We start from the raw sequence: 24,549 nt of genomic DNA on the forward strand, positions 1-24,549 counted from the left end.
ACGCCTAGAGAATCACTACTGACCTCCAAAAACCATGACGCCACTGAAGAAGAGATCATCACCTGCGTGACAACCTTTGGACCTAGCACCACCAAACTTAAAGGTTTGAAGTTCTGCCCATTAGTTCAACTCATTCTACCTAATGAACCAACACCCAGAAGAGATCAAAGAACCTCAAAGATATCTTGACACACGCAAGAATGAGCAAAAGCAGTACAAGATCTTCATTATGGAACCTAAGAGAAATAAGGGGTCATCACCCATGTGGGAGCTGCACAGCGTGCAAATTCACACGCAAAATGACTTCATTTTCCATAGGGAGCAAAAAGTGGCAATTACGTTATTTTTCGAACTGCAAATCATTCAATGTGATTTATATCATCGAATGCCCCTGCGTTCTTCGGTGTGTGTGGGCCAAACCTCCAGACCCATCCATAAACGAATCCGTGAGCACAGATCAAGAATCTGATGTAAAAACCTCACAGCACCCCTTGTACCACATTTTCTGGAATATCCACATGGTCCTGATAACCTCTTATGGTGGGTAGTGGATAAACTACCTAACATCAATAACTCTCAACTCCCTTAATTTCAAAGAAGCCTGGTGGATGTTCAAACTCAAATCCATAAACACGGGCCTTAATGAGGCACATCCATTTGGCACTTAAACATGAATCGAGCATGACCCCAGGGCACTCTGCCCTCTGGTAGATGTCTGTTGGGACCTGCACCTTCTCATCATCCCCCTTCTAATTGACTAACATCACACAGGCTCCCTTGCCAGCCTGCACTGCTGTGACTCAGGCTCTGTGCCACTTCACACTCAGCTATTGTGCAACATTCAGAATCAACACACATAGGGGGTTGTTGATGACTACCAGACAATTCCATGCCATCCAGCCATTCCGGCCAGGAGATATCTGGTACTACAAGACATTCTCTTTTGATACCAGGGGGGATGCGAGAGCGGCCCAGTGGGGACTTTACACCCCCCCGCTTCACCAATCCATACCTCTCCCGGTCTACATGTCCCTGGCGCACTCAGACCATTGGCCAGGTCTATACTTTTTTATGGCTATCCTCCCTCCATCTTGTCCCATCCATATTGATCATTCCAATCAGCCTCCCCCATTGCTATTGAGCGTTCCGGGTTCCCATGCCGATGGCACACACACTACGAACTGCTCATGTGTACAGACAAGCCACTGCTCCTCCTACACATGCACAGTCCAGTGCCCCTCGGTATGAGGCCGACGGCGTTTACCTGCGCATGTGTGGATATATGCCCCTGCACTCTCCGACACATGCGCAGTCCTATGTATTGGGCACAACTCCATTTTGCGATGTGATTCTCAGAAGACCGACGCCTTCCAGCACCTCACCCGCGCTCGCTCATGCTGTGACTGACCCCATGGTTTCTTGCACCAACAAGCCTAATGAGGTAAGCTCCATGCCCTATTTTAGGTGCACCTCCCTCTATGCTGCCATTTCGGCCAAAATCCTGACGGCGCTGTGGCTCTAACGCCTGTGGTGTTTGATGCTTTAATTCCAGCATCACGCCATTCCTTTCTGAAACCATGGACTAACAGTGATGCAGACCATGACTCCATTCTTGGACCAGCCCGAATAAGGCCCACACACTGCATACTGTCTTTAAGGTACCCAGCCTTCGATAAAGCTCATCTACCATCTTATCTAATGCTGTATATGCACACTTCACATGTGCACTCCTCTGCCCCTTGAATCCATTTCTCATATGGGCACTACTCTATTCACTTTTAGTTTACAGTGCCATACCTCCAGCCACCTAGATGATTCCCAGAGAGGGATGGATATTTGGGGCATTTGTTCTTAGGCCTTCACTGTCTGTTTCTATATCATAAAGCACAGATCCTCAATATTGTTTCTCTCATGACTAAACAAAGTCTTTGTAATCCTAGTATTTAGTGTAAAATAAGTTTTCAAAGATTTTTTTTTACTTTAATCTAAATTGTGTGTGTGTATGTTTGTATATGATTTCACTTCATATGATGATAATTGCAATAGTACCCTGATCAAGTTCTCCAATGACCTATTGCAGGACGTGAACTTTGTCCGACATTAGACATACAATACATGACAAAATACAAACTGCCAGGAGTGGATACTTTGACTAGCCATGCGCATTCCAGCCTACTAGGCACCAGCTGCTCAGATAAACAAAGAATTAGGAGATACTATAATCTGGCATCTCACGACACAGTTCCTAATGTCAGACAATGATCATGTCCGGCAATATGTCATTGGAGATATATCTTAATAAGATTACAAAGATGTTCCTTAGTCAAGTCATGAGAGAACCAATATTGAGGATCTTTGATTTGGGATCGGTTTAGTCCCCCCAACGATCCTCGATTTGAATGAAGTTTGGGGTTACCTCAGTTGATGTGTGATGACCTCACGTCCGCTTGACAGCTATTCGATAGTAAGGGTTACTGATCTCTAGTGGCATGTGGTTGAGGGTCACTTGGTGTTAGGGAGGGTGTGCCTATCCCCAGTTTAGAGAGGGATGGCCCTTAGAGAGCCCCTTGAATAAATCAAAACACTTGAACTACCTTTGGGAGTTGGTGTATTCTTTAGGCCTTCTGAAACATAGGATTCAAGTAAAACCTCAAATTGGAGGTATTTGGCGTCAAGCCCAGATAACTGACCACATTGGTCAAAATTATATCTGCTTTAATGAACACCTGAAAGTGGGTTTGAGAATGTGTCTGCCAAGAGCATTACGAGCGCATGTCCATTTACTGACACTGGTAGCTTTGAAATTTCTATATCCGTTATTGTTAACATCTACAAGCCCAAACACTGATATTTGCGTTCATGAAGTTAACAGCATTTTCTAACTGCTCCAGACCAGGAGTAGGAAATGCATGATGCCTTCAATAATTGGCATATGGCTTCCCTATGGGGAGATGAGTTAAAATCTAAAAATAACGTGCTTTAAAAACATCAGGTATTTTTTTTCCAAACATTGTCCAATATGACGGTGAAATATATCGTACTGTCCGAACAGTAAACTCTTAGGATTATGGAACCTAACATATGAATGTAAAGAGTGAGGTTTGAGGGGGGTGCCGAGGGGGTGTGTTTTAAGCGACCATGCTTTTGGTAAATGCCCCCTGCATGGCTAAAACACAAAGTGGAATTGTCCTCATTTAAATGTCCTCCTATAAAAGTGATGGTTTATAGACCTTACTCTGGTGTCCATTCCTTCTTGGATTCCAATCATGACATCAGTTGAACATAAAAGCCATTGTCTTTTTTTTTTTTTTTTTACTGATTGAGAAGTGAATAAACTCACCTAATGTGATGCATCGTTTTTTGACGGATGCTTTTCTGGGGTTTATTTTACAGACTCAGATTGTGAACTTTCACATTCTCAGTAATAGACCTCATATGTCACATACATGTCCAATAATGGATTTTGTCAGTTTCCACAAGTCCAGGTACAGATCTTCCTAGTTCACACGTTTTGAATAGCACATATTTCATTTCTTGCGCATTAAAGCAGAGTCCTGCCATTCATCACAAATGGATCCAAGGAGAAAAGACTCTTTCTCGTCTTAAAAGTCCTCACCTGCTTTCTCTCCAAGGCACAGCGATCTGATAATCAGAAAATACCTCCTTGTTCTTAACTTCGACAAGACCTAGAGGATGAGACACTTTAGAGTCTGTGTGGACCTAGGTCTTTTAACTGTCTTTAACGCACCATTTGATTGATTGCCAGACCAAATATGGCCCATTACCTCCCCTTCTGCAGTCCCTGTCCAGCATGACCACTCTAGATTTAGTATTGGCAACTGCCCATAACATACATATATAACTTGTATTTTTCATCTGTTACTTGCATTATCAGAATGCTTCTGTTTTCTTTGTTGCAGGAATTAAGTGTGTCCGAGCAGCTGGATAGCGGCATTCGATATTTAGATCTCAGGATTGCTCATAAGCCAGATGACGCATCCAAAAATCTCTACTTCATTCATATGTTGTTTACAACTATGACCGTAGAGGTACGTATATGTTTTAGTTCCTCTGGTCTATGATTGTCTACGCTACTCACCTCCTTTTAAAATAGTCAATGTGTGAACCAAGGAAAGCTAAATCAGATGATCAGACTTTGGACAGAAATCAGAGAAGTACCTACAACTAAGTAGGTCATAGGGAAGAGACAATGGCTATAGAAAAGTTGAGGGTGAAGAGACCTCGGTTATATATGTGCGCATGAGCAAGAAGACTAGTGTGATTTGTTGGTGTAGGAATAAAGGGCAGCAATACAAGAGAGCATAGTGGATTCAAGGCAGATATTGAATCAAAATGGGCAAGTGATTGGCCCAATGAGTGCCCATTGAAGAGGGAGGGAAGATATGGGGCAACACGAAGTAACATAAGAGGACTCTGGTGGTACAGTAGACTGGGAGTAGAAGGAAAGGGAAGCTCTAGAAGTACATTGGAAAAGGAAGAAATGGTGGGCTAACCTGTGGGGAAGAGGTTTCAGAGTGCTGAGTAAACATAAAGGCAGCCTGGGAGCAGGAGGGATGGATGCCTTTACGGTCGGTGATGAGTCTTGTGTAATACAATGTGACAAGATTAAAGGTAAGGGGTGAAATGAGGGCTGTGGTGGATCATGGGGTGTCATCCACATAGGAGTGCTGAAAAAGAGAGCTCTATAAGACCTGGGGAAGGAAAGGAAGGCAATCGGAGTCCCAGGTAACATTATGAGGAAGGAGGAATGAGGCCATGGCCCTTCATATGAAAGGAGTATGATGATAAATATGAATAAGGGAATGTGGTGATCCTAAAATGGGATTCTGCCTACTGAAGAACACAGTTGGGGAGATTGGGAGATATAATCGGCAAAGGATCATGGCTTTGAGGGCATAGTAAAGGGAGAGAAGTTGTTTCCACTGGGAATTTCTTTTGCATGCAGATGACGGGAGAAAAGTCAGAGAACGATCAGTGGTTGAAGAAGAATCTAAGATTACAGAAGTGGGCAATAGGGTGTAGGGAAAGGGGTTAAGGATGGACTAATTTGTGGTATGTGAAACAGGCGTTCGCATCTAGGTGACCCTCCTGATTGAATTGTCTACATGTTTATCCTTGTATTGAACACCTTAATGAAACATTGGCATAATTTATGTAGACCATTAGGAGAAATTGTTTGTACAGTAGATTATAAATCTGCAAATATATTAAACTGTATCCAGAAGATTGTGCTTTCACCCAATTTGCATGATTATGAAAGCAGTTTGTATTTGTTTTTATTTGTATTAGTTTTAATTTATAGAGCACTTTGCCAAGGTGCTGTAACAAAAAATCAGGCAGTGGTAGTTCACGTCATAACAGAAGGTTTTAAACAGGCAATTGAGAAGGAAGAAGATGCATGTTTAGATGGGAACAAAAAATGTGAAGAGCGTGGCATCGTGAATATCAGGTGGGAGAGCATTCTAAGACTGGGGGCAAGAAGGAAAAAAGTGAAAGCGTGAAGCATGTGGCGTTTAGGGGTATTGAGAAGATGGTGTTCAAAACTAAGAGCTTAAAGGAGAATATGGTGAGATAAGAGAAGCAATATAGAGAGGAGCAAGGCCATGGTAGCATTTAAGACAATACAAAGAAAGTGAGAGGAGTCAAAGAATCATAAGCAGGAAGCTAGGCATAACGAAGAGTTGATCTAATAGACGATCGAGGAGGAAGTAGAAAAAGAAGCCGAATTAAATGCGGAAAGAAGAGGAGTATGGCGAGAGAAGGGTAGACCAAAGAGTAGGGCAGAGCAGTAGCCCAGTCGAGGAGGGGAGAGTTTAGCCGAATGGAAAGAAAGGAAGGTTGCATTTTGGTACATCAAAAATAGGAAAGTGTCTGGTATGTGCCATCTGAGTACTGCGAGGCGAAGGGTAGTGAAGAGTCAAAAATAACTTCACTATTGTGGGCAGAGGACGAGAAAGGTAAGAGGGGGAGAGAGCAAATACCAGAAGGAAATCAGTGGGGCAGGGGAGTGGGAGAAGCAGAGGGAAAGTAGAGAATCTCTGTTTTAGAGGGTTTGAGGTGAACAATGTTGGAGCACATCCACAATTTGGACAGCAGGAAGGAACAGAGGCATGAAGAGAATCCAAGAATGTCGAGAAGGAGAAAAGGATTTGTGAATTGTCCACATTTAAATGAGAGAAAAGATGAAACTATTTGATTGAGGAAAAACAGAATGGTGTAGATCGAGATAAGCAAAGGGCCCAACACCGAACCTTGAGGGACACTGTATTGGAGCTGTTGGGGGGGGGGGGGGGAAGATATGTCCTGCCCAGGATACGGAGAAGAAACTGGAGTAATCATTTTTTCTTTATTTTGTGCAAAAGTCACATTGCAAATTTGGTCCTGGCATGTACAGTACTCTATACTGTATTCACCAGCAGCCCCCAAATCCATTAAAGACATGTACTTTCTTGTATTCTTGGACTTGTGATCCTGAATTTATAATTTGGGGGGGGGATTCAGCAATACTGGATAACTGGTGCTCTTCTGGAAATGCCTCTGAACTGTTCATCGTGAAAGCTGTTGCTAGAATTCATCTGCTATGGTGATGGTGCACAACAACATAGAAAGCTCAGCTCGGCTACACAATAAAGACTGGTGTTATGAGCAGAGTGGACACCAGATTGTAACCTGGAAACCCAAGCTCTAGTTCCAGCCCTGGTACCTGTCCTGATACCTGAGCACAGCAAATCCTCCCAAAGCTGAAAAATGGGGAGTAAAAATACTCCTAATAAAATAGGAAATGGGCACATAGGAGCTTGTCCATCTGCTTTAACTCGAATATCTCTGTGGAGATGTTTGGACCAGTAGTACACGTAGCGCTACATGACAAAACTCTACTATTATTACCGCCTGATTTGGAAGAGGCGAAACGCATATCTTAATGTGCATCAATAGCTGGGTGCAAAGTAATATTTATTACAAGCCCTTTTCTGTTTTCCAGTTAAAATGTTTACCCAATAATAAAATACTCCCATTGGAAATGGGACTCACTTTACTTTCCTCCCAACTGTAAAAGAAAAAAACAATGGGGATTAACATTTCAAAAAATCTTATCTGGAGCTTTGCTCAAGTAGATTTGATTACATCCATACCATTCACAAAATAGCTTCTAAACTTTCGATTCTCTTTCTTGTACCCTCTTTTTGAGACGTTGACTGCTCAATAGAGTGTACAACCAGTCATTATTATTTGTACTGTGGTTAGCCCACTTGTATTGAGATTTACAGTCTGGATATCCCTGGTAGTCATACCCAGAATTTGATTACTATTGTCTTTAAAATCTAATTCTTGTTGATTGCAACTAGTTCACATGTCCTATACGCTTGCCTGAACAAAGGTTGCCAGGGCTTCAGATTATTTTTTGTTTTAAACATAATTTTTACTAGTTTCATAGCTGGAACAGCAACATTCTATCTCCGACATTTAGTAACCTCTGAATAGGTATATGATAAATAAACTACAATAACTCCCCCTCCTCCACCCCATTCCCCTTGCTTTCTGTCATCCCTCTCATCTGTCCCTCTGGGCCTAGGAATATCCGTATCAGCCGGGGTTTGAGGGTCAGAGCCAGGAACGTCTGATCGTATTCCAATATGGGTGACCAGATTTCTTGGAATTGGTGACGCTTTCCTTCTTTTGCGGCTGATAACTCTCTCAGCTAATGTCCCAGACTTTAATCCACCATCGCCCCAAGTCTGGGGCTTCTGCCGATTTCCAGCAGCAGGGCGGTGGTGATGCGCGCTGCCAGCAGCATTTGGGTTATTTAATTTTGCCTGCTTCCCTGATTTTGGGTAACCCCCCTTCACATGGTGCCCCAAGCAGCAAGGTCTTTGGGCACAGCGGCAGGCGGCTACCAGTAACTTCATGAATAACCTGTGGAATATTCTCCCAGAAGGTCTGTATCAGGGGGCAATCCCACATTATATGGAAGTACGAGCCTCGCGCCCCACAATTCCGCCAACAGGTAGGGGGATTATAGCCTGGAAGTGGTGGATCTGCACTGGCGGGTAATACCACCGGAACAGCAGTTTCAGTGCGCATTGATCGTTAGTCACACATTTGGACGAGGCGCGGCTTCTCGCCCAAATCTCCATCCAGGCCACATCATCCAACTGGAGTCCAGATATGTCTCCCAATGGGACATGTAGTTCGGGCCGGCGTGGGGACAGGTGGTCTTCCCGTAACAGTCTATACAATTTTGAAATCCCTCCCTTGCATATGGATTCCCCCATGTTAAGTTCCAGTGGGTTTAGGGGTCGCGTGGCTTTCTTATTTCAGGGTGCGTGATTCAATGGCAGAGCTAAATGTATGCAAACCTACCCCCTTCAGTAAGTTTGACTTCTTTTTTGCACTCTTCGAAAGAGCACGGCTGACCCTCAGCACAGAGTTACCCCAGAGTGATTAAGCCTCCCTCTTTCCAGCTCTTGAATGCTCCCTGCGGAATACCTGGAGTAAAGGCCGGGTTGCCAAAAACTGGGGTAAGTGGGCCCACGCCCCTAGCAATCTTTTTTTCCCCCAAGAGGACCCCGTCCCACATCTTCAGAGTAGCTTTCGTTGATAACAATACGTGAGGCCTTGTTTACGCAGAGAGGTATGAAGGGCAGGAAACTGAGGGGCTTGTTCTCTCCAACCACCTCGGAGCCTGGGTGTCCGCTGACCATGTGGACAGGTGGGACTGTTGGGCGGCCTCTGCGTATTTGAGAAGATTAGGGACTCCCGGTCCTCCCATCCCGAGCCCCCTTCACCCCCCCTCCCATCATCGTCCTTCCCGGGATCCTAAATTTCTTTCCTCTCTAGATAAAACCTAACAGTTTGCGTTGCAGTCTTTCTAGTATGGGCTTGGGGACCTCTACAGAGAGGGACGAGCAGCAATATAGCAGCCGGGGGAAGAGGTTCATCTTGACGGCAGTAATCTGTCCCATCAATGAGATCTCTTGTCCCGCCCACCTGCCTAGATCTTGTTCCAATGCCTTAATCAAAGGAGGAAAATGTGCTCCGTAAATGTCCCCCGGGGAGGCCATCAAATAAACCCCCAGGTAGGCTATAGAAGAGCTATCCCAGCGGATCAGGCAGATAGCCTGACAGCCGTCACCTCTTGTGCCAATAAAACTATGCCCAGAGCTACAGATTTCCTGAGATTAATGTCAAACCCAGCCATCTGCCAGAATGAGTGAAGCTCCTGCAGGGCCACCTGTAGGGAGGGGGTGATGTCAGAAATCAATAGGAGCACATCATCTGCATACATTGAAATCTTATGGGGGGCCCTCCTTCACCATCGGGACCTGAATTGCGTTATTCCCTCGGATGTGTTGAGCCAACAGCTCCATAATACGCGCAAACAGGTGGGGCGATAACAGGCATCCCTGACTCGTATTGCAAGTGAGGGGAATTGGAGAAGAGTGTTCCTGGTTGATCTGAAGAGAGGTGTTGGGGTATGTAGTTGCTGGCTATCGCCTTTCTAAACCGCAGACCGAAGGCAAATGCCTCCAGAGTCTGGTGCAAAAAAGACCAGTCCACCCTGTCAAACGCTTTAGTATTGTTGGTGCACCAATGGCTTCGCTGGGGTTACGGCTATCCTCCAACCCTTAGCAACACCCTCTGCAATTGGGCAGCTAAAAACATAGCCCGTTGTAGCGAATTCATTTTTAATTCGCGCTCCAGCATTCCAATGGCGTTTTTCGAGGGGATTGGGTCCTCTGACGTATTCCATATCTATGACAGTAATCACCACAGCTGTGCTGCTTCGGAAAATCTTTCTGCGTCAATGACGTTGATACGCCGTCCCCGAGGACCTCCTCCGATGGCCGACGTCACCAGATGTTATAAGTAGGACACATGAAGCCCGTAGCCTCAGTTCCGTTTTTTCCGCGAACGTGTTCGCTTCGGAGATTTCGGCGCGCCTCGACTCTTTGGAATTTCTGTTCTTTCGGTTCTTCGAACCTGTTCGTTTGTGAAGTATTGTCGGGATGTCTTCCTCTTCCACCCCGCGCCCGGGCTTCAAGAAGTGTGGGGACTGCGGGTCCAAGATGTCGGTCACGGACTCGCACAACGCCTGCCTCTGGTGTCTCGGAGAGGCCCACGACACGGATGATTGTGTTGACTGCCAGTCGCTTACGTCCAAGGCCTTGCGGGAACGTAAGAAGAAGCTGTCGGTCGGTAAGGTGTCGAAGCCCCGGAAGGCGAAGTCCACTGGGCTTTCGACGGATGATTCGAGGGGCGACTCTCCGCATCGTAGTCGTAAGTATAGGGGGTCTCGGTCCCAGAGTGGGTCCGCCACTCCTCTGCCTCTTCGAGGCACTCCCGGAAGCGCCGTCATCGGTCGTCTTCCCCGTCCTCATCCGAGGACTCTACCCGTCGGCAGGTTTATTATCCCACCAAGCGAGGAATGGGCTTCCTTCGGGAAGAAAATGTTGGCGATTCTTGAATCGCAGGGCTCCGGTCCATCTGCGCCGCCGAGACTCTGCTCGTATGCTTTTGGGCTCGGGTGGTCGGCATGATTTGCAGGAGAGGTCCCGCTTGGACAAGGGGGATCGTTCCAGTCATGCCCGTTCCAGGTCCCGGTCCTCGACGCGCTGGAGCCCGTGTGCACCTGTGAAGTCTTCGAAGAAGATGTCGACGCTGGTGGCGCTGAGGTCGTCGACGGACTCTCTCAAGGCTCTGCCTCTGAGGAAGTAGTCGACGCCATCGGCGCCCAAGCTGTCGAAGGACACGCTTGGGGCTCCAACCTTGAAGCCGGTGTCGAAGCCGTCGATGTTGTCGGCGCCGCGCTCGACGTCGAATCTGATTCACTCGACGTAGACGCCGTTTCACTAGACGCCCTCGACGCCTTTCGAGGCTGTGGTGTTGGAGATACCCCGTGGCACGGGGGAACCCCCTAGAAAGGCTCTGGCCAAGGCAAAACATGTCTTTCTCCCGTATTCTTTGCCCCCTTTCCAGCCTATGGAGTATATTTCCGAGGTGGAAGAGGGTTCTGAAGAGGGGTTGGTTCCGGACACGGTGCCAGATGAGATTCTTTCTGGTCATAGCCAGATTGAGGACTTCGTCAGTCACTGCATGACGCCAGTGGTCTGGACACCTCTCCGGAGTCGGAGTTCTGTAGGCCTGAGCCTGGCACCCATGCCGAGTCATCGTACCAGCGCCTTATGTCGAGGGTCACGGACTACTTGGGGTGGTCGGCGCCTCCAGTTGATTTTGTGCAGGATGACCTGACGGATATCCGCGACCAAGGTCCACCCACTGACCCGGTACTGCCATTCCATATGGCTCTGCAAAGAAGGGTGGCAGCGGCTTGGTGGTCAAGTCTTTGCCACGAAAATACCGGCCAGCCAGTAGTGACCCCTGCTACTTGACCACGCACCCCACTCCGGAGAGTTTGCTGGTGCAGGCGGCTACGGCCCCAGCAAAGCAGGCGTCGTATTCTACCATCCCTCCTGATGGGGACGACAAGCGTTTTTGATGGCTGGGCGAAGAAAGTGTTTTCTTCAGGGGGTATGGCTCTTCAGGCGGCCAACTCCGTATGTGCCTTGTCACGTTTCACGCACACTCTGTGGAACTGTATTTCATTAGCGGCTGAACATATTCCCTAAGGGGACGAATGGGATGGTTTTCTTGCTATTATTCAGGATGGCAAGGATGCCATGTGTGAGTCCGTTCAGTCGGGTTTGGACATGGCAGACTGCGTCAGCCGGTCCATGGCGGCGAGCACCGTGATACGCAAGTTTGGGTGACTGAGGAAGTCAGGGTTTGCTCCTGATGTGCAAGCCGGACTCCTCAACATGCCCTTTGATGGTGAACATCTTTTTGGCAGCAAGGCTGACGAGAGCCTTAAGAGGTTGCAGACCTCCAAAGCTGCAGCGAAGTCGTTGGGCGCTGCAGTCCGCCAACCTCTGCATTTTCGTCCTAGGGGACAGCAGTGGAGGGGAGGTTCCTTTCGTTATTCTCCAGCATGGGGTCTGGCATGGATTCACATGCTCATGAATATTCCCCGTCAGGCTGGGAATCCTCGGTAAAGAAAAAATCAGTATCAGTTTCGTTTCTGATCTATCTTTCTTGGTAGTAACCAATCACTGATCTCTGGGTCATACTGCCCCCAGCCAATGAGTGCCCTCTCCCTAAGCCCCGCCTCTGGCAGCCATCCTCAGATTTTTACCGCACGTTCAAGTGTTGGGAGTCCTCGTGTTAGCTCTCGAGTTTTTTGCTGCGTTTTCGTGCTTTTTCAGGAGATTTTCTCTTTTTCGGTTTAATCGAGCCTCAAGCTCCACCGTTACTTCCGATAACGGGGACCCGTTTCGGAATTCTTCTACGCCCCTCAAGGGTGAAGTTTTCATCGAGTTTACGCTTCTTGGAGGATTCCGGAAGATCTGCGGCCTACCTCAACGGACATGGCCCAGGACAAGGGAAGCTCGACGCCCGGATCCAAGCTGTTCAGGTGCTGCCCTGGATGCGGATTACAAAATGTTTTCAAGGAGGACGAGCATTCGCAATGTCTCTATTGCCTTCATGAGGACAAGGCGCACGTGGAGAAGGACTGTGCGTTCTGCAAGAACCTTTCGGAACGGATCAAACAAGATCGTCGTTCCCGCCTCGCCGCCTGGCTGGAGAAGGGCACAGCAGGTGAGAAGGCAAAGAAAAAGTCTGAGCTGGCTCCTAAATCCTGTGAGGGCGCCCCGGCAACGGGGGCCTAACAGAAGGCCAAGCACCGCGAGTCCGCGGGCACCGGGAGCGCCGAAAGGTCGGGCTCTTCGGCTGCCAGGCAAGGCGCAACTTCCCCGGCGCGTTCAACCACGAGCCAGCGCTCTGGTTCGGGGAAGAGGATGTCCGAGAACCCGGGTAAGCTGCTGGAGCGGCCCTGGTCGATCTCGAAGGGACCCGAGGGGGAGCGAGGCGCTGACCCTCCCCCCAAGGCGAAGGCCCAGGACGCACCTAAGGTGGTGAGGGCTTTGATCCAGCCGGCAAAGGCCTCTATCGAAGTGGTCGCTGCGACCCTGGCGAAGCCGGCTGAGACTATGCCAGTGGAAACGGCCTCTGGGCCCAGAGTATCCCTGCCACCGCAGAGGGCTTCCTCTTTCCAGCCCATCATTAATACCCCCGTGAAGACCCCGGCGGAAAAAGAGGGGGGGGCGGTGGCCATTACAGACTGGTAATCGGCATCTGAGGAGGATCTAATGCAAACCGGGAAGGGCCTCAACGAGAGGTTCATAGGCCTCAACGAGAAGTTCGAGAAGGTTCGATCCCAGGGGACGGTTCCCGCTGATATCTAAGATAGCGACGATGGTGACGAAGGGGGCCCAGTGGAGCAGCCATCCCGTCCGTCGCAGCCATTACCCGAGCCCCAGAATAGCTTGGTGGCCATTTTGTTGGCGATCCAATCCTTATGTACTGAGATAAGGACGAGGGTACCACGGACCCCGACGGAGGATCAAGAACCAGGCCCGTCGGGAAGCCCTCCGAACAAGCGGAGGAGAGTCCACCCCGCTCCTCCCTTCATGCCCGCGAGGCCTGTGGACCCCCTCACTCCCCTCGCTGGACCCTTGAGAGGATACAGCGACGGGGACGGACGACGACGACGGCGGCGATGACACAACAGACATCCCGTCATCACCCCCCCTCAGGCTTCTCCACCTGAAGAAATTGGCTCCTTTCATGCCATGATAACCAGGGCATCCGAGCTGGAAGTTCTTCCAGCTCTGCCCTGAGGAACAGAAAAAGGAAGGGTTTCTTTACCAATGACGAGAGGCCAAGAGGAACACGCTCCTCGCGGTGCCGTTGCTCGATGACATCTGGGACGAGGGGCTGGCTATCCTCAAGAACCCTTCCACAACACCCGCCAAGAGGGACTGGTACGAGAAGAAGTACCGAGTCCCAAATGCCGCCCCCTTGTGCCTCAGGGCCCAGCCCACGCCGGACTCTGTCGTCTCGGCAGCAGCCAAGAAGAAAGCAGCGGGTGCAGCGGCTTCAACTTCCACTTCCCCGCCGGACTGCGAGGGCAAGAAGTTGGACTCCATGGGACGAGTCATCTCGTCGGCGGCGACGACGATTAAGGCGGCCAATGCCTTAGCGATCGTGGCCTGCTACGACAGGGAGCTTTGGTTCAAGATAGCTCCCCTGATAGACTTCCTACCGGACGACAAGAGGGCGGAGGCCCTACAAATTCTGCAGGAAGGAGAGGTGGCATCGGATCCCCCCATAACGGTGGCAACGGACATTGCCGATACCAGATTTCGCCAACTGGGCAACAGGGTTTGCCTCCAACGATGAGGATGGCTCAAGGCGACGGACTTTCGCCAGGACGTCCAGACCAGAGTGTTGGATATGCCGTTCGACGATAACCTTTTTGGGAAGACGGTGGACGAGTCGCTCCAGGCCATCAAGACCGACTCAGAGACGGCCCGGGCCCTAGGGGTACTTCAACAACGACGGCCCTTTCGGAGCTCCGGAGGCAGACAGGGTGCCTCCAAGGGATCCAGCGGTGGCTCTTCTACATACCGCCATGCGGCCCGCTCCTCGTTCCAGGAGGCCTACAGAGGTCGCGGCAAGCAAGGGGGATCCCGCCGTCGTCAAGGAGGCCAAGGCGGCAAGGCCTCCTCCAAGCAAGACTGAACCGGCTGTGGCGTCGGGCCCCCACCGAAACACCCCGGTGCGAGGCCGGCTGACGAAGTTCGTCAGCGTGTGGGAGTCCATCTCCACCGACCGTTGGGTGCTGGACACCCTGACCAACGGGCACTCGCTGGAATTCCAAAAGAAGTGTCCTGGCATTCCTCCCATGGCCAGGAAGGAGAACCACATCCCTCAACTGCTGTTGGAGGTAAGGGCGATGCTGAAGAAAGGTGCCATCGAGCTCGTCCCCACGAGGCTCCGGGGCTCCGGAGTGTACTCAAGGTACTTCCTCATCAGAAAGAAGGCAGGCGGTTGGCGCCCCATCCTGGACCTGCGTCGGTTAAACAAGTACATCAGGGCGCAGAAATTCAGGATGGTCACCCTCCACCACGTGCTGGGACAGCTGGAGGAGGGTGACTTCTTATTGTCGTTGGACCTGGAGGATGCTTACTTCCACATCCCCATTCTAAAAGGACGCAGAGTTTCTCTGGTTCGTGGTTCAGGGACGCCACTACCAATTCAGCGCCCTGCCGTTCGGATTAAAGTCTGCACCCAGGGTATTCACCAAGTGCCTGGCACCAGTGGCGGCGCAGCTGCTCCTGCAGGGGATCCACGTCTACCCCTACCTGGACGACTGGCTAATCCGGACAAGGACAAGAGAACTCTGTCGAACATACAGCGAGGACCGTCCGGCTGCTCACGGAACTGAGATTCTCCATCAACTACCCCAAATACCACCTGGTTCTGTCGCAAGTAGCACTGTTTCTGGGAGCGTTGCTCGATACAGTGGGGCAATTGGCGTGCCCGTCGGAGGAGAGGACAAAGGCCATTCTGGGCAAGGTGTGGCGCCTGCTATCCATGGACGTGGCCAGGGTGAGGTCCATCAAATCCCTCCTCAGGATGATGTCCTCATGCATCTACCTTGTACCCCTTTGCAGACTTTGGATGCGTCCGCTACAGGAGTTCCTTGGCGCCCGCTGGTTTCAGGCGACGGGCTGCTTCAAAGACAGGACCCCTCTCGACGAGGAGTTCCATCGGGCGATCCTATGGTGGGGTACCCGTACGCACCTCACTACAGGCACAGACTTTCATACCCGGCGTTTCAGGAGACCGTGACGACAGACGCCTCTCTGGAGGGTTGGGGGGGCCCACACCGGAGATCTCCACGCAAGAGGCCTTTGGCTCCCGGAGGAGAGGTCTCTCCACATCAACATTCTGGAGCTTCGAGCAGTGTTCTGGGCGCTCAAGTCGTTCCTTCCGTCCCTCAAGGACAAAGTGGTGAGAATCTTCACCGACAACACCACCACAATGTTCTACATACAGAAGCAGGGAGGCACCAGATCCCCAGCCCTATCCAAGGAGGCCCAGGATCTGTGGCACTGGGCCGTCGCGCAGGGGATGTTTCTGGTTCCCTTCCACTTGGCAGGAATAAAAAACACCATCGCCGACTCACTCAGCAGGGAGCTGCGCTCGTGCCACGAGTGGGGAACTACGTCAGGACCAGGTGGATCGGCTCTTTCGACGATGGGGCAAACTCCGGATCGACCTTTTCGCGACGGCGACAAACTCCAAGTGCCAGAGGTTCGCCAGCAGGTTCCTGCAGCCGAGGAGCATGGGCAATGCTTTCTCGTTCCCTTGGGACGGCCTGTTTCTGTACGCGTTCCCTCCGTTGCCGTTGCTGCTCCGTCTCATCAACCAGCTCAAGAAGTCCAGGTGCAGAATGATCCTCGTCGCACCGGCGTGGCCGAGGCAGATCTGGTTCCTGGACCTTCTGGACTTGTCAACGTCCCACCAGTCAAGCTGCCGGCGGACACGGATCTTCTCTTCAGAGAAGGAGGCGCCATTCTTCATCACGAGCCTGGCTCCTGCAGCACTAGAGTTTGGAGGGTACGATATCCCGGCTGACTGCAGAGAGCTTCTTGCAAAAGCCAGGGCGTCCTCAACTCTCAAGTGCTACGGACATAAGTGGAAGAGGTTCTCTGTCTGGTGCCGTGCACAGAAGATTAACCCTCTGCGGATTACGTCCCCTCAAGTACTGCCGTACCTACTGTCGCTGGCCAAAGCTGGACTGGCTCACGCCTCCATCAAAATACATCTGGCTGCCATCTCCCGATATACAAGGACTACGGGACGGGCGTCCTTGTGGTCTCATCGCCTGGTGAAGGAATTTATGAAGGGACTATTCCGATCATTCCCGCCGGTGAAGGCTCCTGCCCCGGCATGGGAGCTTAATGTGGTGCTGACTAGGCTCATGGGGGCCCCATTCGAGCCTATGCATTCGGCGCCTTTGAAGTTCCTGTCATGGAAGACAGCGTTCCTCGTGGCCATCACCTCCGCACGATGAGTGGGAGAGATCTAGGCCCTATCTTGCAAGCCTCCATACTTGACTTTTCATGACACGAGGGTGGTGCTGAGGACGCACCCCTCCTTCAGGCCCAAGGTGCCGTCGGACTTCCACCTCAACGAGCCCTTGGTGTTACCAGTTTTCTTCCCGTCGCCTTCGACGCCGGCCGAGAGGACTTTGCACTCGCTGGCTGTAGCTAGAGAGCTGAAGTTCTACATGGACCGCACGAAGAGTTTTCGGAAGACGTCACATCTGTTTGTGAACTTTGGGTCTGTGAATCAAGGGAAGGCTCTCTCGAAAACTTCCATTTCCAGATGGCTCTCCGGCTGCATCATGCACTGTCACCGGTTGGCAAACCGACCACTGCCCGGCCGTCCGAGAGCCCATTCGACTAGAGCGATCCCTGCTACCACGGCGTTCCTGTCTGGTGTACCCCTGCTGGACATCTGCAGGGCTGCTACGTGGAGGTCGACGCACACCTTCACAAGATTCTACTGCGTCGATCGGGACTCCAGGGAGGAGTCCAGGGTCGGCCAAGCAGTGCTGCGCAACCTGTTCGCCTAAGGTGAGCCTGGTGAGGAGGTAAGAATTGCTTAATGTTTGTAATGCTTAATGTTGAGCCTTTGCCACCTCCCGTGGTTGTGCATGTGTGTACTGCTATGTATTCTTTTATTCATGAGCTTGTGAATCCATGCCAGACCCCATGCTGGAGAAGGAGCAAGTTACTTACCTATAACTGTTGTTCTCCAGCATGGGTCTGGCATGGATTCACATGCGAACCCTCCCGCCTACCCCTCTGCGGCTCTTCACTTGGTCATACTGCCACTTTGCGTGCTACCAAATCTGAGGATGGCTGCCAGAGGCGGGGCTTAGGGAGAGGGCAGTCATTGACTGGGGGCAGTATGACCCAGAGATCAGTGATTGGTTACTACTAAGAAAGACAGATCAGAAACAAAACTGATTCTTTCTTTACAGAGGATTCCCAGCCTGACGGGGAATATTCATGAGCATGTGAATCCATGCCAGACCCATGCTGGAGAACAACAGTTACAGGTAAGTAACTTGTTCCTTACTCATCCTTTAGTAAAGCGAGAGGAGCTGAAAGTCAAAGGGGCAACCGTAGGAGTGCTAGAGGTGGAAAACCAGGTACTCAAGGTGCCAAGGCCGCGCGAGCAGTTGCCTCGTTGCCCTCGGGGTACGCCGCAGCCGCTTCTGCTCAGTCATGAGGCCCATGCTTCAACGGTGGAGGGAAGGCTGGTGCAGCATCTTGTAGAATGGCGTGCCATTACTTCAGATGTGTAGGTTCTGGAGATCATAGCCCACGGCTACTGTCTTCCTTTCTGGCAGAGGCCTCACGACAATCCACCAGGAAATCTCTCTGAAGAGTCTGGATCCGCTCCTTGCACAGGAAATTCAATCCCTGCTGGAGAAAGGGGCCATAGAACTGGTGCCTGTAGCGGAGAGGAAGAAGGGATGGTATTCCCCTTATTTTTTTGATTTCCAAGAAAGACTGGGGATTGAGACCCATTATGGACTTGCGCGGTTTCAACAAACTCCTCAGGAAGGACAAGTTCAAGATGGTTACTCTCTCTCAAGTCCTCCAGGCCCTTCAACTTCAGGACTGGTTGGTGTCTCTCGACCTCAAGGATGCTTATTTTCATGTGCCGATCCATCCCAAGCACAAGAAGTACCTGAGGTTCGCGGTTGGCATCTCGCATTTTCAGTTTCTGGTCCTGCCGTTCGGATTGACCTCCGCCCCAAGGGTTTTCACCAAGCTGATGGTGGTGGTGGCAGCGTATCTCAGGAAAGGGGGATTCACGTCTACCCCTACCTGGACGATTGGTTGATCAGGGCGCGCTCTACCGAGCAAGTCCTGGATCATCTGTCCGTCACCTGCCACTCCCTTCACAGGCTAGGCTTCTCCCTCAACTTAAAGAAGTCCCACTTGACGCCAATCAGCGGCTCCAGTACATCGGAGCAGTGCTCGACACGTCCCTGGGGCAGTGTTTTCCTCACCGGGTGAGGGCCCACCACATTCAGCAGATGGTGCACAAGTTTCAACATGCCCAGAGTCTCCCAGCATTCGAGTTCTTGAGGTTGCTTGGCCTCATGGCATCCTGCACTCTTCTGGTGCCAGAGGCCAGGTTGCGGATAAGATCTCTGCAATGGGCTATCTAGCTCCAGTGGTCACAGTCCTCCGGCAGGATGTCGGACCCCGTTCAGGTGCCGTCATTCGGTCGCCCAGGACCTTCTGTGGTGGGCCGTGGAAGGCAATCTGATGAGGGGGGCTCCGTTTTGGCTACCCTGGCCGGAGGTGGCGATCGTGACGGACGCATCCCTCACGGGATGGGGAGCTCATGCCAACGAGTTGACAGTCAGCGGTCATTGGTCTCCGTCGGAGTACAGACTCCATATCAATCTGTTGGAGCTGATGGCCGTCGGGCTTGCCCTGAAGGCTTTTCTGCCGACTGTACGAGGAAAGAATGTCCTGATTCTGACGGACAACATGGTGGCCATGTACTACCTCAACAAAAAGGGGGGGGGCAGGGTCACTTCCTCTGTGCAGGGAGGCGATGCAGCTCTGGTTCTGGGCCATCCAGCAGGAAATTTCGATCTCGGCAGTTCATCTGGCCGGAGACGAAAACGAGACGGCGGACGCTCTGAGCAGGCAGAGCACGATCTCTCATGAGTGGGAGCTGGCTCAGGAGATTCTCCTGGAGATCTTCGCCCTTTGGGGGACCCCTCAAGTGGATCTCTTTGCCTCCACTGTCAACCGGAAGTGGAAAAGGTTCTGCTCGCGGGAATTTCCTCCAAAAGGAGCCTTAGGCGATGCGTTGGTGGTGGAGTGGTCATTCCCGCTGCTGTACGCGTTTCCTCTAGTCCCTGTCATCCCGCAAGTGCTACAGAGGTTAGGTTCCCGGATGATCCTCATTGCTCCGGCATGAGCCAGGAGGACGTGGTACCCGGACCTTCTCGACTTGTCCATCTGCCCTCCATGTCGTCTTCCTTACCGAGACGTTCTGCTTTCACGGGAGGGGGGTCAGGTTCTCCATCCAGAGGTCAGATCCCTCAACCTTCACGCTTGGCTTCTGAAAGGTTGAGGTATAAGGATTGGGACCTCCCTGAAGACGTGATGGAGGTGTTGCTTTCGGCCAGACGGCCGGCAACAAAGTCCCTGTACCATTGCCGAAAGTTCTGCGACTGGTGCAGGGTTCAGAATGTGGATCCTTTTTCATGTGACATACCTGTCGTTCTGTCTTTTTTTTCACTTTCTTGGGCCCACAAAGGCCTGCAAGTGGGTACCATTAAAGGTTACCTGGCGGCGCTGTCTATATTTAAGCGCTCGTCTGAGGAGTGGTCTTATTTTAAAATCCCTTTAATTTTTCAGTTTCTGAAAGGGCTCACTAATGTGTTCTGTCACCTTTCCAGGTGCCCGGTTGGGATCTGAACCTTGTTCTCAAGTTTCTAATGGGTGCTCCCTTTGAGCCTTTGCATTCTTGTCCTTTGAGACTGTTCACCCTTAAAACTGTGTTTTTAGTTGTGGTCACTTCCGCTCGCAGAGTGTGTGTGTGTGTTACAGGCACTTTCAGTTAAGCCACCCTTCACTGTGTTTCATAAGGACAGGGTTGTCCTTAGTTCGTCCTTCCTTTCTTCCGAAGGTGGTGTCGGAATTTCATTTAAGCCAGAAGGTTATTCTTCCGGCATTTTATCCTCCTCCACATCCTGGTAAGGAAGAGGAGAGGCTCCATAGGCTGGATCCTAGGAGAGCTTTAAGCTTCTACATTTCACGCATGTCCCGGGTCAGAGTGGACAATCAACTCTTTATTGGTTACGCTGGAAGGTGTTTGGGACAAGCTGTTACTAAGCAGACTTTGTCTCGATGGATCATCTTGGCAATTTCCGAATGTTACCGCTTGGTGGGTAAGGACCCTCCGGTAGGCTTACGGGCCCATTCTACCAGGGGTATGACTGCCTCTACTGCCCTGCAGAGGAGTGTTCCTATTCGTAACATATGTGATGCAGCCGCCTGGGATTCGGTCCATACTTTTGTACGTCGCTACTCACTCGATTCTATCCGGGGGCAGGATCTTGTCTTTGGCAAGGCAGTCCTTATCTCTGCAATTTGATTGGGCATTCTAAATTTGTATATTCTAAATTCTTTTCCCACCTCCTTATGTTCATATTGCTTTGGGAGTCTGTCATAGATATGGAATACGTCAGAGGACCCAATCCCCTTGAAGAAAAAGTTAATTTCTTACCTGGTAACGTTCTTTCAATGGGATGTTTTTTTTTTCTTATAGTCTGGGCTGTGTGCCAATGACCTTGAGCTGGGTACATAGCAGTCTTGTGTAAACATCGCAATCAGTTGCTATGTAGGGTCTCTAAGAAGGAGGCCAATGTACTTGCAAAACAGAGATGGTAGCAAAACATTGCCAAATACAAAAGGCAGTCTTTCTGCAGTTTTAAACCGCAATCTGTAGTTAGCTGGTAACTTGTTGGAACAAATCCTAATGCCCAGTTAAGGACAGAACCATGTCCTTGGCTAGTCATTACACGAGAAAGGTGCAGTCAGCTAAAATACAATTGTTGGCACAATCCCTACTGGCTGATGGTAGGCATGGCAAGAGTAAACATAGGGATGGCCTGGTGGTATGTAGCAGAGTAAGTTCAGCCCCTGCACACAGTTGTTTGGGACCTCAGAGCTGACGGGAAGACTGGGGGAGATTTAGATGGCTGGAAGGAGATGACGCTTATACGAAGAAATAGGGGAGCCCTCAAAGTGTTCAGTGTAGGTTGCGGGCAAACAATACAAGGTAAACGAAAAGGGAACACCCACACTAGAAAGTTGACATAGTAATTAATGTCCTGGTTTTTACTTGTTTTCCAAAACAGTGTCTGTTATGCTCATAAAGAGTCAACAGTAAAGAGATACCAAAAGTACAATTTGGAAAGTATTGACCATTTTTAATGAGAGAAAAGATAATATATACACAATATATCGAAAGGTTAAGGGCACAATTGCAATAAATTCAATAAGATTTTTAAATAGATTATTCAAAAAGAGAGACAGTGAGTTAAAAAAAGTTTGAAACAAGAATTGTTAAAATACATGAAGAAACACTTTTTTTCTCCAAAACATAAAAAAAATGAAATCGAAGACAAAATCACTTTCAACAGTCATATTTCATAGACTATTGAGGACTATAATGTACACAAACAAAGGGGGTACAGAATAAATGACTAGAAAATTAGTAATCACAAAAAAGGTTTCTGTCTGGAATAGACTTCGTATTTTTTAATCATACAATTTCTTTAAAGAAAGGACTGTCTATTTTCAGAGATTCTTATCTTTTTTTGTGTGTATGTCATGATCAGTACCTGATCATGTTTTGTAGAACTGCCTACGTGTCAGGTTTTTAAACAAAAAAATAATTACAACAGTATTATTCGTTCTTACACATTTTAATATGCAAAATACTGAAGACACGTTTCGGCTATTTGGGAAAAGAGGGGGGTACTGCTTATTTAAGGAAAAGCCTGCATGATACTCACCCTGTTGGTTGTACAGGGGCGCGCAGACTAAGAAGCCTTTTGGTTTGCTGGTGGCTGGATTCCTCCTTTTGGAGCTGCGAGAATTGAGTCCGTCAGTGCTCGGCTTGAGTCACTATAGAGTCCATGAATGGATGGGCTGTAATGTAAACATTTAAGTGAAAAAAAGGGAGGGGTTGAAGCATCAGTGCATCTGGACATGCAAGGAACACATATCTTAATCATGTGTTGAAAATAAATTATTAGTTTATGGGTTTAAAGGCACAATTAGCTGAGGTCACTGCCTGAATAAGTGGCGGAACTGGAAATAGCGTTGGGAACGTAAGTGGATCCTATCCACATAAGGATCTGCGAACATCACTCTAGAAGAAGATGCAAAAATACAACTGCACCACTGGTAAAACACTATATGGAAGCCAAATATACAGCTGACAATATCTTGTGGTGGAAAGTTGATAGTTCTATCCTCCACCAATCTGACAATGAGTTTACTATAAAAAAGCACAATGGATTTATAGAGTATATTCATCTGCCCAACATAATTTGGTTTGCTCCAATTATGCCTACTCAAACATTTTTGTCTACTCTCTTCTGTTCTAACTCCAGCATCATGTCTATTTCATACTAAATAGATATGACTTAACAAGATTTTTCTGTTTTTGTCTACCTTCCCATTCTTTCACCAAGAGCCTTGTTTGGGTTCTGGCGTTTTGCAGCCCATGCCATGAGCTGCTACTGTTCTTTACGGTGCCAGGGCGATTTCTTCCGTACTCCCCTGAACCGTTAATGTATGCTATTGCGTTTCCATGGGAACACTCGCTCCCTTTGTTTGGAACGCTGATGAGGCATGACACAGGATCACACAGTATGCCAAGCAAGCTTTTCAAATTGCTGCTTTGCTGGTGTTCTTTACGACGGCAGGGTGAACCCTTTTATTTTATTTTTTTTCCCCTGTACCATTAGTATATGCCATTTGCTGTCTCCATGGCAACACTCGTTCCACCCGCAGGTTGGAATGCTAGAGAGGCTGGGCATAGGATCATACCATATGCCCAGCGAGTCTTTACAATGTTGCCGCCGTGCACTTTTTACTTTTTCCATCCGTGTTCGCGGTATACATAACTGACAGGCTTATTTTTCTTTTAGGGCCGCGATCGCTATCATTGATAATACTGCAAGCGATCGCAGCATTGCTCCTGAGAACATTTGACTTTTTTAGCTGTTCCAGTACACCCCCGATGCCGTGTTTTGGTTAGGCCTAGTCACGTGGAATCAAGGGACCTGTTTTTCGGCAGGTTCCCATGGCTTCCAGACGCTCCACACTCCAGAAAGAACTGCGGTGCGTCTGCCTCAAGTTTTTCCTGCTCTCCGGCGATCCACTGACACCGGTTTTATAATGCGAATCTCATACATTTCGATAAGTTAACAAACGCGGATTCGTCCGCCTGTATACAACAAGTGCACTGCTTTTTCTTCCTTCTCTGGCGCTTTGGCTTGCAAGGGCATTTTCATGCCCTTTTTCCACACCAGCAGAGTTGCCCTTCTGACATGCCTGATTTCTCTTTGCAGGCCTCTTCTGACTTTTAGGCAACTGCAAAGAATATTTATTGCCACACTAACACGAGGTGCAGGAAACAAGATCCTGCCCCCCAGCGAGCATCCAGCGCCGCTTTTATGACCGCGCAGACCAGTGCCTCAGACACAGATTTTTCTAAACGCTGACCTCGTCCATCTGTGATCCTTTCCACAGCGACCATCACACCCAGGAGATCCCTAGTTGCATCAAAATCTTATGCACACTGTATAACAGCACTTAAGCATGGTAAGACACTGCTACTCAGCGGGTTTTCTTCCCATTCCGCCATGTACCCAGGCGGTGGTCTCAGTACCTCTTTAATTACGTTCCCAACGCTATTTCCTGTTCCGCCACTTATTCAGGCAGTGACCTCAGCACATCATTAATTGTGCCTTTAAACCCATAAACTAATAATTTATTT

The 24,549-nt window shown here is 49.5% G+C and overlaps 1 protein-coding gene across 2 annotated transcripts in view; it reads left to right on the plus strand.

Annotated features, from left to right (window-relative positions):
* Positions 1-24,549, plus strand: part of PLCXD1 (phosphatidylinositol specific phospholipase C X domain containing 1) — a 332,120-nt gene that overhangs the window by 149,313 nt on the left and 158,258 nt on the right. For both annotated transcript variants that reach the window (XM_069636623.1, XM_069636624.1), the window contains one exon: positions 3,921-4,049. In XM_069636623.1, coding sequence (XP_069492724.1) covers positions 3,921-4,049 — 129 coding nt within the window. The remainder of the gene's footprint in view (positions 1-3,920; positions 4,050-24,549) is intronic.

Source organism: Ambystoma mexicanum, chromosome 7p (assembly GCF_040938575.1).
Source record: "Ambystoma mexicanum isolate Mex_15411 chromosome 7p, UKY_AmexF1_1, whole genome shotgun sequence".
Lineage (NCBI taxonomy): Eukaryota > Metazoa > Chordata > Amphibia > Caudata > Ambystomatidae > Ambystoma > Ambystoma mexicanum.